The sequence below is a fragment of the Neophocaena asiaeorientalis genome, unplaced genomic scaffold, assembly GCF_003031525.2.
Source record: "Neophocaena asiaeorientalis asiaeorientalis breed wild unplaced genomic scaffold, Neophocaena_asiaeorientalis_V1.1 scaffold92, whole genome shotgun sequence".
NCBI lineage: Eukaryota > Metazoa > Chordata > Mammalia > Artiodactyla > Phocoenidae > Neophocaena > Neophocaena asiaeorientalis.
In genome coordinates this window covers 7081484-7098044 of record NW_020174057.1, presented here as the reverse complement: position 1 = coordinate 7098044, position 16561 = coordinate 7081484, and the positions used below count along the sequence as shown (strand labels likewise).

Genomic DNA, 16561 nt, shown 5'->3' with positions numbered 1-16561 from the left:
TTATAACAAGGTGAGTCAGCTATACATATACATATATCCCCGGATCTCCTCCCTGTTGCGTCTCCCTGCCAGCCTCCCTATCCCACCCCTCTAGGTGGTCACAAAGCACCGAGCTGATCTCCCTGTGCTATGCGGCTGCTTCCCACTAGCTATTTTACATTTGGTAGTGTATATATGTCCATGCCACTCTCTCACTTCGTCACAGCTTACCCTTCCCCCTCCCCATGTCCTCAAGACCATTCTCTACATCTGTGTCTTTATTACTGTCCTGCCTCTGGGTTCTTCAGAACCATTTTCTTTTTTTTTTTTTTTTTAGATTCCATATATATGTGTTAGCATATGGTATTTGTTTTTCTTTCTGACTTACTTCACTCTGTATGACAGACTCTAGGTCCATCCACCTCACTACAAATAACTCAATTTCGTTTCTTTTTATGGCTGAGTAATATTCCTGAGTATGTATGTGCTGAGTATGTATGTGCCACATCTTCTGTATCCATTCATCTGTTGATGGACACTTAGGTTGCTTCCATGTCCTGGCTATTGTAAATAGAGCTGCAGTGAAAATTGTGGTATGTGACTCTTTTTGAATTACGGTTTTCTCAGGGTATATGTCCAGTAGTGGGATTGCTGGGTCGTATGGTATGAACTCAGGCTTTTCAAGAACCACTGTGGCCTACTGTGCAAGGGTGACAGTGGGAGACAGTTAAGAGGCACTGCAGACATCCAGGTAAGAGATGATGGTGGCCTGGGTTTTGGTGGCTGATGGAGGTGTGAGAAATGATCAGGTGTTTCATATGTTCTCATGAGATTTGCTGAAGGAATGGGAGTGGAGAGTGAGACCAAGGATTTAAGGATAACTCTGAGGTCTTCAGCCTGAGCGCCTTGAAGGAGAGTTGCCATTTATGGAGATGGGAAGACGAGGGGAGGAGCTGGCTGTGGGTGGGGGTGAGGCGCAGCAGAGTTTGGCTGTGGACATACTCAGAGGCTGCCTGCCATGTCGTCCAAGTGGAGATGTTGATCATGCAGTGAACATGCAGCTAGGACAGATGAGAGGCTGGCATCTGACGAAAAGAAGCCTCAAAAGCATAAAAGAGGTGTTGGGGGGCTTATAAAATAACCCTCCTGAAAAAGTGTCAAGGCTTTTAAACTTACATCCTCACTGTTTTTATATCACTTATAAAGTTCTATGACTGTAAAAGGTGTGGCAATACCACGTTGCAGGAAGTGGCTATAGCTGGCCAGTGGTTTCTAAAGTGTGGGCCTGAGGCCAACAGCATTAAATCTCCTGTGAGCTTGTTAGAGATGCAGATTATTGGGCCTCACCAGACCAGACCTAGTGAATCATAAACTCGGGGCAAAGGGCCAGAACTGTTTTGACAACTTCTCCAGGAGATTGTTATGAAGGTTAAAGGTGAGTGAGCTAGATAAGAAGTTTAGCATTTCTAGATTTTAATCATTTAAAAAGAAACAACTTTTTAAAAGGTAAAATGTCTTTATTGTTTGAAGCATTAAAAAAGTAGATAAAAATTGGTAGGACATTTCATTTCTTAGTCTTCTCAATGAGGTGATAAAATACAGTGCCACTTAGTCTTATAAACTCTTGAAACTGTCTAGAAGTTCACACTTAGTGTTATCTAAAAAGTCACTTAAAACACACGAGATGATAATACAATCAAAATTGCTTTGAGAAATTTCTAAATATAGACTCCTAGATAAATAGGACTTTTTTCTTTTCCAAAGCATAGACAGTATTTTCCCCATGATATGCCTACAGGCATCATAAATGTGGACTGCCTTCTCCTACCTTCTGTTCTAGATATAGGTTAACAGAAATGCAAACTAAATTCAGTTTTTTTCAATTTAATCTCTTATTTTGTTTAAGATAAAATTCTTAATTTAAAACGAAGATCTTTTAGAATGCCTGGCTCATTTTCATTTTGTTTCAAATCACAATTCATTAAAAAAAAATAGGAAGACGATGCAAATGTTCTTTTAAAGTACTTATATTCAGCTACAAAATCACCCTAAACATTTCTGAAGAATGCGAACATACATGTGTGTATATTTTTAAATATTGCTGTTGCCATCGTTCTGGGTTTTGAGGATTCTGCACTAACTTAATCTTCGTAAACTGAGATCACAGGTTTGGATACAACCCAAATGATTCAGTGCATTCACCTACGGAAGCAGCTTTGTGCACTTTACATATTTCTAACTCTTCATTTTCTTTTAGGTTGGTCAAAGAACAAACAATGAACAATGTACACCATAAATTAAATCGAAACCCCCTGCCCTATGTCCTGTATGTGCTGTTGCTAATTAAAGTAAGTGTATTCTTGCTGTGGAAATTCTGCGGTTTGGGAGTTCTACGAGATCATCTTTTCAAGGCATAGATAGGTAAAGAATTTTTTTTTTTAACAGAAAGAAATACAAATCAGATCATTAATTCATTCTCTGCATACAAAATGCTGTTTTAGAGGTAAGTGAATTATTTCACTCCAAGGGTAGTTTACACTAAAAAAGTACACCAGGTGTTTAAGGAATTGCCTGAACATGGTCAATTTGGAGTAACAGTGAAATACAGAGATTTGACGACTTTACTAGCAGGATTTGGACTATTAATGAAAACTGACATTTAAAATAATATGGGGGAAAATACAGAGCCACTTGAACGTGTATCACTTTATTACTGCAATCATAAATGGTAATGATTTGAATTAGTCCTTGGCATTGATTTGTGTGTTTAAATTAGTCCTTAATTATGCCTTTTCTGCCTTTTGTTGCTCACCCTTTTAAGAAATGCCATGATAATTAGCACATGGTTGTGTTGCATAAAGCATCTTGTACTACCTTCCTGAGTACGTGTACATTTCTCGTGCCTCTGCTCATATCTTTCTGTTCAACTTTTCTGTTGGATAGCATTGAAAAGCCTTTGCTGATTTTCAAGGCAGTCTTTCAGCTTATCCTCTGTCAAAGTCAGTCGCTGCTCCAGGATTGAAACAGTCTGCAAAAAAGGAGGACAAAAGAATCAATGCCTGGTGACCTGGTGGTGAGGATGATGATGATAATCTCAGCACTGATCTTTTTCAGAACTGGAATGCCACCCTTTCGCCAGGAGGTTGGCTCAGAAATGAACCCCAGAACTTGCCCCGCTTCTGTGCCCTAACACAAGGCAAAGCACTGTCAAGCAGTTTGAGGAAAAGAAAAAAAAGGGAACCATTTGAGGAAAATGGAGTAAATGATCAAGCCTCTGTAGGCAATTCTGAAGTCTGATCTTCTAAAGCATTGCTGCCAGAGAAGAGGCCACATGAGGCATGTTAGGTAGTGTCACAGGTGACATGGGATGGGGGAGGTGGGGATGGAATGCCACATAACCCCACTGCTACTTAAATGGCATCACTGGTCCTTCTGTCACAATCAATCCATGACGGACCATACCTATATTACCCTAGACGGCTGGATACCTAGCTTACTTTGAAAATATAATGACTGCTACCCCTTTCTGCACCCAGAAGATGACAGCAACTCATAGGGTTGTTAGGAAGACTGACTAAATGAAATACGGCACGTAAAATGCTTAAGCTGGTGCCTGCCACACAGGACTTCGTGAATCTTAGATATTCTAACTCCTTCAGCTTGTGAGTGAGTATATAACTACACACCTGCGTGCGACTACTTTTAAATCTAATAGTGATAGACTACTTCATCTTCAGTCTTTTATCTTTTAAAAAAACTATACGATAAAATAGATTCAGGAAGCTGCATGAAAAACATGTGGCACTTAATGAACTCTCACAAGAAAAGCACGCTTATGACCAACACCCAGGTCAAGAACTAGAACTCTGCCAGCCACCCCAGAGTGCCTTGCGTGCACCTTCCCCCATAACAGCCCCTATTCTGACCATTATAATACTCACTTTTCTGCAGGTCTTTATAGTTTTATCTTTCAAGTGTACATCCCTAGACACTATATCTTACCCATTTTCAAGATTTGATGTCATTTAAAGTCTTTTAATCTACAGATCCCTACTCACTCCATTTATTTTCTTTATAATTTGTCTTTGGACAGGTTCAGGCCATTTGACCTGCAGCACCTCTACCAGTCTGGATTTTAGGGACTGCGTACTCTGGGTACAGTTTAATCTGTTCTTCTACCCTCTGTATTTTATGTAAATTGGAAGCTGGATTCAAAGGCTTGGTAAGACTCAGGTTAGATCCCTTGGTAAGACTATTCTTTCTTTTGAGGGCGCAATAATAACATTTGCTTCTTTTTCTGTGTTGTCAGTAGCTACTTAATGTCTAGATCTATCGATTCTTAGAGATTGCCAGTGATATTCTAATTCCATCATTTAAAAAATGTATTAGTTGAGATAATTTATACAAGACACTTCTCTCATATATTATTTGGTTACCTGGTAGTACAGGTCATATAGGAAAAGCAGCATAATAAATGCTTGGTTACAATTGATTCCCTACCAGCCTCTGAAGGCAATCAATCAGTTTTAAAAAAAAAACTATCTAATAGTTTTTGCTCTCATATTCCATACTATAGATCATGATTCATTGAAATTAACGGCAATGCTGATAATACTTTCTACTATTTCTTGAGTGCCTATTATGTGCCAAGCATTTTGCCTGATACTTATCACAATGTAAGATGCAGAAGCTTTTGATATGTGTATCATCAACACCTTTAACCCTGGTTAACTCCACTCACCTACCAACCATCTTAAAAGTTATAATGAGAAAGTGATACTACAATCTGTACTGAATTATAAGCACTGCCACTGGGTTAGGAGATGTTCAGTCATCTGTAATTAAAGTGAATCTGAATGTGTTTATTTTACTTGTTATTTGCCCACAGATTCACACTGTTCCCATTTTGCAAGTGTGCTGTGCCTGCTTTTAACTTTTCATATTTGAAGGAAATTAAAAGTAAAAAATTACAGACTTTCAATAAAGTTTAAAGTGATCCATTAAAGAAGGCAAAATGAGTCACGAAGCTGACAGAGTAGAAGATGGAAAGACCCTAAAGAGGACTTGCCACCAATGTGACAGTGCAGGTGAGGAAGCCAGGGCCCTGGGAAACAGGCCAACCAAAACTAAAGCTGGCATGAAGCTGAGAGAAAAACTGCCTTTTAAAGGAAAGGAAAGTCTGATAAACACTCTAGCACAATACTGCAGAGCAAAAATTGATGATTTTCCTATGATTTTCATTGAACAGATCTTACGACTCCAAGGTCTCACAAGGCTTGTTCTCACAATTTGTCATGACCCACATCCACATCCATCCACATCCCTTAACTCCAAGGCCCTGAGATGTTATCTAAAGGGTAAAAATTTTAATTACTGGCTCTTAACCCAAAATGGAACCTTAAAAGTCCGATGCCAGGGCCTTGAATTCTCTGGAGATGAGAACTGGACGTCTGGATGATTCTTAACTGCCCTGGCGATTAGAATGTACAGCCAGGGTTGAGAATAAGAATTAGATGATTTCTATGCATGAGCAATTTCAACTTGAAATATTTATTCTACAAAAGTAACTGACGTCTTCTCTAGTTCACATTATAGCCTCTTTCTGTATAATTTAGGACAGTGTCTGCTCTGGATCCTCATTCTGTTTATCAAAGAGGAACAATAAGAATTCTTCAAAGGAAACACTGAGCAGAGCTGGAAGGGCAACCTCTGATGTATCCATCTTAATACACCGCTTCCATTAAATGACATCTGTATTTCCTGACCAAGAGTTGGAAGACCTTTGATATGTTAAGATCCATGGTATCCCTTCTTGCAAAAGTATACTGGCATCAAAGGACTGGGTAATATTCTAAAAGGGGAATGTGGAAACCTCACCTCCAGAAGAACAGAGCATCAACGTAAGGAGCTTTGGAATGAGGGAAGTTAAACATTGGACAGAGAGAACTTCTTCAGAGTGAAAAACTAAAGCAATGCCAAAATTTCATTCTAACCGAAATGATTAATCCCAATACATTTTTCTTATTGCCCTAAATATTTCTTTGATAATGTCCAAATCTGAATACATGGCATCAAAAATTCTTACGGCAAAACATTACTGTCCAAAATCAAATAATACATTTGTAGCATGAAGTACATGGTCTCCCCTATTTGCCTGTGGGCCTCAGATGCTAGATAGAGTACAGTGTGTGCGTGGGCTCTGACTTTGCCTTAGGTTTAGAGCGGCTCAGCACAGCAGGCGCTGCTGTATTAACTACCACCTTTGAACTTGCCTTGCTAAGAAAGAAAAACTTGCGACTAAGTGAAAAGTGCGCCAACCCACCTGTGTCAAAACATTGAGCTGTTCCATAATATGCTCCAATGCGTCGGTCACAGCGAGTGGTATGCTTCGTTGATTCTCAGAAGGGAGGTCACTCATTTCTTCTGTTTTCTTTTTCAAGGTTGTAGGTGAACATTCTGATGACATTAAAGAAGGGTTCAAGAAATATCCGCAGATCTCTTCACCCTTGTCTGGTAGAGTATGAACAGTGGTTTCCGTTGTCTTTGACACCATAGAAAAGATAGGAAGAGTTATATTTTCCAAACTTTAAAATGATATAATATTAAAAAGTTTTCAATGTTCCTCCCAGCTTTAATTGTTCATCTTCAACTACAGCAAATTATGGAAACTACAATTATAAGAAGGAAAAAAAGGCTAAAAAAGGATGGACGAAATTCACGATTTTCCTTGATTTTTTTTTCCAATAAAATTGTATGTATCTGTCTGAAAGATCAGGTGTTCTACCATTAAAAAGGTGGTTACATGCTAATTCTTGATTTTTAAAAAGTCACATCCATTAAGGTGAGGATTATTTGATTTCTATGGGGAGGAGACAAGATGGCAGAGTAGAAGGACTTGAGCTTACCTCCCCTCATGAAAACACCAAAATCACAGCTAACTGCTGAACGACAATCGAAAAAAAGATGAGAACCTACCAAAAAGATACTCTACATCCAAAGACAAAGAAGAAGCCACACAAGACAGCAGGAGGGGTGCATTCACAGTACAATCAAATCCCATACCACCAGGTGGGTGACCCACAGACTGGAGAACACTTATATCACAGAGGTTTCCCCACAGGAGGCAGAGTTCTGAGCCCCATCTCAGGCCCTCCCCCAGCCAGGGGGACTGGCATCAGGAGGAAGAGGAGCCCCCAGAGCTTTTGGATTTGAAGGCCAGTAGGGCTAGAGTGCAGGAGCTCCACAGGACTGAGGGAAACAGAGACTCCGCTCCTGGAGGTCCCACACAAGGTTTCATGTGCACTGAGATACAGGGCAAAGCAGTGACTCCACAGGAGCCTGGGCCAGACCTACCTGCAGGTCTTGGAGGGTCTCCTGGGGAGGCGGGGGTTGACTGTGGCTCACTGTGGGGACAAGGACGATGGTGGTGGAGGCCCCGGGGAATATTCATCTGCATGAGCTCTACTGGAGGTCGCCATTTTGGCACTGAGACCTGGCCCCACCCAACAACCTGCAGGCTCCAGTGCTAGGATGCCACAGGCCAACCAACCAACAGGGTGGGAACACACCACCACCCATCAGCAGACAGGCTGCCTGAAGTCATCCTGAGCCCACAGCCATCTCTAAACACACCCCTTGACATGGCCTTGCCCACCAGTGGGAAAAGATGCAGTTCCACCCATCAGTGGGCAGGCACCAGTCCCTCCCACCAGGAAACCTGCACACAGCCCCCTAGACCAACCTCACCCACCAGGGTGCAGACACCAGAAGGTAGAGGAACTACAAACCTGCAGCCTCAGAAACGGAGACTGCAAACACAGGAGTTAGATAAAACGAAACGGCAGGTAAATATATTCCAGACAAAGGAACAAGATAAAACCCCAGAAGAACAACTAAGTGAAGTGGAGATAGACAATCTTCCTGAAAAAAAAAAGAGTAATGATAGTAAAGACGATCCAAGATCTCACAAAAAGAATGAAGGCACAAGAAATGTTTAAAAAAGAGCTATAGAAGATTTAAAAATCAAAGAGGTGAATACAATAACTGAAATGAAAAATACTCTAGAAGGAATCAATTAGCAGAATAAATGAGGCAGAAGAACAAGTGAGCTGGAATATATTGCTGGAGATCACTGTCATGGAACATATTAAAGAAAAAAGAATGAATAGAAATAAGGACACTCTCAGAGACCTCTGGAACAACATTAAACACACCAACATTCACATTATAGGGGTTCCAGAAGGAGAAGAGAGAGAGAAAGGGCCTGAGAAAATATCTGAAGAGATAATAGCCAAAAACTTACCTAACATGGGAAAGGAAACAGTCACCCAAGTCCAGGAAGCACAGAGAGTCCCATACAGGATAAACCCAAGGAGGAACACAACAAGACACATTAATCAAACTGACAAAAATTAAAGCAAGGAGAAAATACTAAAAGCAACAAGGGAAAAGCAACATGTAACATACAAGGGAATCCCCATAAGGTTATCAGCTGATTTTTCAGCAGAAACTCTGCAGGCCAGAAGGGAGTGGCATGATATATTTAAAGTGATGAAAGGGAAAAACCTATAACCAAGAATACTCTACCCAGCAAGGCTCTGGTTCAGATTCGAGGGAGAAATCAAAAGCTTTACAGACAAGTAAAAGCTAAGAGAATTCAGCACCACCAAACCAGCTTTATGACACATGCTAAAGGAACTTCTCTAGGCAGAAAAGGCCACAACTAGAAATGAGAAAATTACGAATGGGAAAGCTCACTGATAAAGGCAAACATAAAGGTAAGAAGTCATCCACATACGAATATGATATCAAAACCAGCAATCTCGAGGAGAGTACAAATGTAGACTATATTGGAAATGCATTAGAAATCAAGAGACCAGCAACTTGAAACAATCTTGTATGTGAGATATATATATTATATATATATATGGCTATATCAAAACCTCATGGTAATGGCAAACTGAAAATCTACAATAGATACACACGCACACAAAAGAAAAAGCAATCCCAACACAACACTAAAGTTAGTCATCAAATCACAACAGGAGAGAACAAAAGAGGAAGGAAAGAAAAAAGACCTAGAAAAACAAATCCAAAACAATTAACAAAATGGCAATAAGAACATACATATAGATAATTACCTTAAACATAAACGAATTTAAGGTTCAAACCAAAAGACACAGACTGGCTGAACAGATACAAAATCAAGACCCATATATGCTGTCTACAAGAGACCCACTTCAGATCTAGGGACACATACAGACTGAAAGTGAGGAAATGGAAAAAGGTATTCCATGCAAATGGAAATCAAAAGAAAGCTGGAGTAGCAATACTCAACTCAGAAGAAACAGACTTTGAAATAAAGACTGTTACAAGAGACAAGGGCAGTACATGATGATCAAGGGATCAATCTGAGAAGAAGGTATAACAATTGAAATATATATGCACCCAACATAGGAGCATCTCAGTATATAAGGCAAACACAAACACTAACAGCCACAAAAAGAGAAACTGACAGTAACACAATAATGGGGGGGGGGTCTTTAACACCCCACTTACATCAATGAACAGATCCAGACAGAAAATCAATAGGGAAACACAGGCCTTAAATGACATGTTAGACCAGATAGACTTAATTGATATTTATAGTGCATTCCATTCAAAAGCAGCAGAATAGACATTCTTCTCAAGTGCAGATGGAACATTCTCCAGGATAGATTACATGCTGGGCCACAAAGCAAACCTTGGTATATTTAAGAAAATGGAAGTCATATCAAGGATCTTTTTTGACCACAATGCTATGAGATTAGAAATCAACTACAAGGAAAAAAACTAAAAAACACAAACACGTGGAGGCTAAACAATATGCTACTAAACAACCAATGGATCACTGAGGAAATCAACAAATACCTAGAGACAAATGAAAACGAAAGCACGATGTTCCAAAACCTATGGGATGCAGCAAAAGCAGAGAAATTTACAGTGATAGTCTTACCTCAGGAAACAAGAAAAATCTCAAATAAACCTACCCTTACACCTAAAGCAACTAGAGAAAGAACAACAGACAAAACCCAAAGTTAGTACAAGGAAAGAAATAAAGATCAGAGGGGAAGTAAAATAGAGACAAAGAAAACAATAGAAAAGATCAATGAAACTAAAAGCTGGTTCTTTGAGAAGATAAATAAAATTGATAAACCTTTAGCCAGACTCATAAGGAAAAAAAAGGAGAGACCTCAAATCAATAAAATTTGAAATGAAAAAGAAGTTACAACAGACACCACAGAAATACAAAGGATCATAAGAGACTACTACAAGCAACTCTATACCAATAAAATGGGCAACCTAGAAGAAATGGAAAAATCCTTAGGTATAATATTCTAAGACTGAACCAGAAAGAAATAGAAAATATAAACAGACCAATCACAAGTACTGAAATTGAAACTGTGATTAAAAATCTTCCAACAAAGAAAAGTCCAGAATCAGATGGCTTCACAGGTGAATTCTATCAAACATTTAGAGAAGAGTTAATACCTGTCTTTCTGAAACTATTCTGAAACTATTATAAAAAATTGAACAGTATAGAGGTTCCTTAAAAAACTAAGAACAGGGCTTCCCTGGTGGTGCAGTGGTTGAGAGTCCGCCTGCCAATGCAGCGGACACGGGTTTGTGCCCCGGTCCAGGAAGATCCCACATGCTGCAGAGTGGCTGGGCCCATGAGCCATGGCCACTGAACCTGCACGTCCGGAGCCTGTGCTCCGCAACAGGAGAGGCCACAACAGTGAGAGGCCCGCTTACCACAAAACAAACAAACAAAACAACTAAAAACAGAACTGCCATATGACCCAGCAATCCCACTCCTGGGCATATATCTGGAGAAAAACCATAATTCGAAAAGGTACATGCACCCCATTGTTCATTGCAGCACTATTTACAATAGCCAGGACACAGAAGCAACCTAAATGTTCATCGACAGATGAATGGATAAAGAAGATGTGGTACAGAAGATGTGGTACATATATACAAGGAGATATTACTCAGACATAAAAAGGAATGAAATAATGCTATTTGCAGCAACATGGATGTACCTAAAGATTATCATACTAAGTGAAGTAAGTCAGACAGAGAAGGATAAATATATATCACTTATATGTGGACTCTAAAAGGATGATACAAATGAACTTAATTACAAAAGAGAAACAGACTCACAGACTTTGAAGACAAACTTATGGTTACCAAAGGGGACAGGTCAGGGGGAGGGATAAATTAGGAGTTTTGGATTAACATCTACACACTACTATATATAAAATAGATAATCAACAAGGACCTACTTATAGCACAGGGAATTCTACTCAATATTCTGTAAAAACGTATATGGGAAAAGAATCTGAAAAAGAATGGAGATTATATATGTATAACTGAATCACTTTGCTGTACACCTGAAACTAACACAACATTGTAAATCAATTATACCCCAATATAAAATAAAAAACTATTACTTTAAAAAATGAAAATAATAAGCGTTGGTGGAGAAATTGGAACCCTCATGCATTGCTGTGGGAATATAAAGTGGTCACCTGATGTGGAAAACAGTTTGGCTATTCCTCAAAAGGTTGCAACACAGAATTAGCATACAATCTAGCAATTCCACTCCTGAGTATATATCCACAAGAACTGAAAGCAAGGACTTGAACAGATACTTGTACACCAATATTCATAGTGGCATTATTCACAATAGTCAAAAGATAAAAACAACCCAGTACCAATCAACAAATAAATGTATAAACAAAATGTGGTACACACATACAACTGAATATTATTTAACCATAAAAATAAATAGAATTCTACTACATGCTACAACATGGATGAACCTTGAAAACATACTAAGTGAAAACAAACAAGACACAAAAGAAAATACCGTATGATTCCATTAATATGAGGTACCTGGAATAGGCAAATTCAGAGAGAGTATAGGTTACCACGAGCTGGAGGGGAGAAGAAACATGGAGCTTATGTACCCATAATGAGGACAGAGTTTCTGTTTGAAATGATGACAAAGATCTCAAAATAGTGGTGATGGGTACATAACATTGTGAATACTTAATGCCAGGGAACTGTACACTTAAAAATGGTTAAAATGGTCAATTTTACGATATGTATATTTTACCACAATAAAACAAATAAGCCCTCTGAACATAGAGCAATAAAAATCTAAAAATAAAATTAAGAAAACAACTCAGTCTACATGAGCATCAAAAAGAATAAAATGTTTAGGAATAAATTTAACAAAAACAGTGCAAGGCTTATATACCAAAAACTACAAATAAACCATCAATGAAAGAAATTAAAGACCTAAATAAATGAAAAGACATTCCATACCCCATGTTCATGGAACCTAAGACTTAATATTGTTAAGATGGCAATATTCTCCAAATTGATATATACAGGTATACAATCCCCATCAAAATCCCAGCTGCCTGTTTAAAAGATATTGACATGGGGGTCTTAAAAGGCATATAGAAATGCAAGGAACCCAGAATAGCCAAAAGAATATTGAAGGACACATTTCAAGACTCACATTTCCCAGTTTCAAAATTCACTACAAAACTACAGTAATCAAGACAGCCATGGGACTGGTATAAGGACAGACATATAGATCAATGGAATAGATAGACCTTTCCATATACAGTCAATTGATTTTTGACAAGGTTGCCAAGATAATTTAATGGAAAATAATAGTCTTTTTCAAGAAACTGTGCTGGGAAAACTGTGTTTTTAAATTCAAAAGAATGGATTTGGGCCCCTGCACCATGTACAGGATTAACTCAAAATGGATCATAAAGTTAACTACAGGAGCTAAAACAATACAAATCTTAGAAGACAACATAGGAGTAAATTTTCCTCACCTTGGATTAGACTGAAGCTTCTTAGATACAATACCAAACTAACAAATGACAAAATAACAAATTGGACTTTATCAAAACATACAACTTTTGTGCTTCAAAAGACAACAAGAGGGACTTCCCAGTGGTCCAGTGACTAAGACTCCATGCTCCCAATGCAGGGGGCCCAGGTTCTATCCCTGGTCAGGCGGCTATATACCACGTGCCATAACTAAGAGTTTGCATGCCACAATGAAGACCCTGCACGCAGCAAAGAAGATCTCGCATGTCTCAACTAAGACCCGGCGCAGCCAAATAAATAAATATTTTTTAACAGTAGGTAACAAGAAAGTGGGAACAAATCTCGCAGAATTGGGGAAAATATTTGCAAATCATGTATTTGATAAGAGACTTGTATGAGAACATATAAAGAATTCTTACAACTCAACAATAAAAAGACAACCCAGGGGCTTCCCTGGTGGCGCAGTGGTTGAGAGTCCACCTGCCGATGCAGGGGACACAGGTTCGTGCCCTGGTCTGGGAAGATCCCACATGCCACGGAGTGGCTAGGCCCATGAGCCATGGCTGCCGAGCCTGCGCGTCCGGAGCCTGTGCTCCGCAACGGGAGAGGCCACAACAGTGAGATCAAAAAAAAAAAAAAAAAAAAAAAAAAAAACCCAATTAAAAATGATCAAAGGATTTGAATAGACATTTCTCTAAAGAAGATGATACACAAATGGCCAATAAGCACATAAAAAGGCACTCAATATCATTAGTTATCAGGGAAATGCAAATCAAAACCACAATGAGATACCAATTCATACCCATTAGGATGACTAAAATAAAAAAGAAAGAATAAAACAAGTGCTGAAGATGTAGAGAAACTCGAATCCTCATACATTGCTGGTGGGATTGTAAAATGATGCAGTCACTTTGGAAAACAGTTTGGAAAAATTCCTCAAAACATTAAACATTGAATTACTATGACCCAGTGATTCCACTCCTTGGTATATGCCCAAGAGAAATGACATCCTTTACATATATCCACCTAAAACTTGTACATGAATACACAGCAGCATTATTTAGAATAGCCAATAAAATGGAAACAACCTATATACATCAGAATGTTGTGATAATTAATGGAAAAACAAAATGTGGTATTATCCTTACAATGGATATCAGTTACCCACAAAAAAAGAATGAAGTACTGATACATCCTACAACACGATGAACCTTGGAAACAGTAGGCTGAGTTAAAGAAGCCATACACAAAGGCCACATATTATGTGATTCCATATGTATGAAATAGTCAGAATAGACAAATACAGGAAGACAGACTGAGATTAGTGGTTGCCAGGGGCTGGGAGGAGGGAAGAATGGGCAGAGGTCGGTAATGGGTATGTGGGTGATGAAAATACTCTAAAATTATTTTTGGAATGATTAAATATTCTAAAATTAGACAGCAGTGATGGTTGCACAACTTTGTGAATATTCTAAAAATCATTAAATTGTACTCTTTAAAATGGCAAGTTTTCTAGTATGTGAATTACCTCATTAAAGCTATTTTAAGAACAAAGAATCCAAATATATGCATCACAAAAATCACAGCATTTAAAAAAATTTTTAATCAGTTTTTCATTCCTGGTTGTCACTGGCATATGAGAGTTCCAGACAGAAGGTACCTCAAACATGGCATGTGTACTTCTAATGAGGATGGTGGTGGTGGTGACGATGATGGTGACAATCAGCAAGTACAGAGCTTACTGTGTACTTGGCATTGTTTCAAGTGCTTTACACATGTTAACTGGTTTAATCTTCACAATAACCCGATCAGGTATGTTCTGTTCTACTATTATTCTCATTTTTCAAACTAGGAAACAGAGATACAGAGAGACTAAATAACTCGCCCAAGCTCACACAGGTAGGAAAGGTGTATGAAACATAACCAATCATAGATCTAAGAGATGCCAAAGCACTCTGGGTATTGTAACCTTGGGATCAAAGCCACTGTTCTGCATGATCTTCCCAACCATTTTTAGGAAGATGAAAACTTTCAAATTTCCCTCTGTCATAATCTTACTAATTCATCATCTGTTGAAAATAATAAAAACAAACTCAAAATCCACCACCCCCAGTTCAAACTTATTTTAAAATATGCATAAAACACATCTTATTACTCCTACCCAGCTGAGTGTATCTGCTCAGGTTCTTTTTGTTTGTTCACTTAACAAATACTTCTGGAGCCTCGCTCTGTGTGAGGCGCAGATCTCAATGGTGAGAACCTAGCAGTGGGTGGCAGGCCCCAAGACTCTGCTCTCCTAAAGCTTATGTTCTGGTACCTTCAGTTATTTGGTACCTTATCTTTTCTACTTTTGTTTTGTTGCATACCAGCCTATGTTTATCTCCAAAACCATCCTGGTCTCTGAGCAGTTATGCTCTGTACCCACAGTTTTCCACCTTTGTGATATACCTGACAATATTAGGGTCTGAACCTAAAATACCTGAATGAAAATGACTTTTTTGGGCAGAAAGCACTCATTAAAATCCACACCCCCCAAAGAATCCTATTACTAATGCTTTGAATTACTTAACTCTGTGTGATGAAGAAAATCTAAAACTGTCCTTGAAATGTTCAGAAGCAAAACTCCTAGCAATCATAGATCACAGAACAAGTTCACATAAAGGATTTTTAATGCCACTCATTAGCTGGGCCCAGAAGCACCTATGACCTACTTATTCATGTCCTGAGCTAAGGGAACTTAGAAAACAACCTACAGCACTTATCTACCAGGGTCCCCAGCTATTGGCTGGTGGCAAACAATGAAATGAAAGCAGTGTAAAAGTGAGTATGGAATATCTGAAGAATTCACCAAGAAGTCCTGTCTCACAATCACAGTCTGCATCCTGGTCCTAGGCAGCCACTTCATTGACTGGGGACATTGTATGGATGGCCATGCACAGCCATCCTCACCTTAAAATAAATAATTCCTGCTCAAAAGACAGACTTTTTTTTTTTTTTAACATTGCTTCTGCTGTGCCTTCTCTGCCCTCCTAGCATCTCTGCCCTCCTAGCATGACTGAATCTTTTTTGATCTCCAAATTTCAGCTTAATTGTCACATCTTCAGAAAAGTAGTCCCTGACCACCCTAATGAAGGTGGTCTGTCTACTGGCTACCATGGCCTCCTGATGTCTTCTTCTGTAACCGATCAGAGTTGTCTTTTCCTTCTCTATTGTCTGTCTCCCTCACTAGACTGTGCTATGCCTACTCTTCTGACCACTGTACCCCCTGGATTTAGCAGAAACATAAATATTTTTGAATATGTTAACCACTCACATGCAGAGTTTATCACCGCTCTCACAGATGGAAACCAAACTCTCTATGACCAGGACAGTCTTTTTTACACGGATCACAACATACCTAAGTATGTACACACATGGTCGCAAATATAACTAATTGTAGTAGCAGCTCCGGCCCTTCGTGGGAAAAGGCCTCAATCTAATTAACAAATTGGTCATCGAACCCTGGGGGATTGCAGTCAGGGTGGTTAGTGAAGAAAGGGCAGTAGGAAATGGGCAAAGAAAGATTTAAGGCCGTAGACAGTCTAGGCAGAAAAAGATCCCAATAACCTTAACAATAGTTTTCTTGTTTGGGGCCCCCCAAAAAAAGTATATATATATATATACATATATATATATATATATA

The 16561-nt window shown here is 38.9% G+C and overlaps 1 protein-coding gene across 4 annotated transcripts in view; it reads right to left on the bottom strand.

Moving 5' to 3' along the window:
* Positions 1–1859: 1859 nt before the first annotated feature.
* Positions 1860–16561, bottom strand: part of POC1B (POC1 centriolar protein B) — a 99874-nt gene continuing 85172 nt past the window's right edge. For 3 of the 4 annotated variants that reach the window (XM_024754359.1, XM_024754358.1, XM_024754360.1), the window contains 2 exons: positions 6302–6520; positions 2481–3007 (listed from right to left, as the gene is read on the bottom strand). In XM_024754359.1, coding sequence (XP_024610127.1) covers positions 2903–3007; positions 6302–6520 — 324 coding nt within the window. In that variant the 3' untranslated portion in view covers positions 2481–2902. Of the gene's footprint in view, positions 3008–6301; positions 6521–16561 lie in introns of all 4 variants that reach the window. The other variant, XM_024754357.1, reaches the window with a different exon arrangement.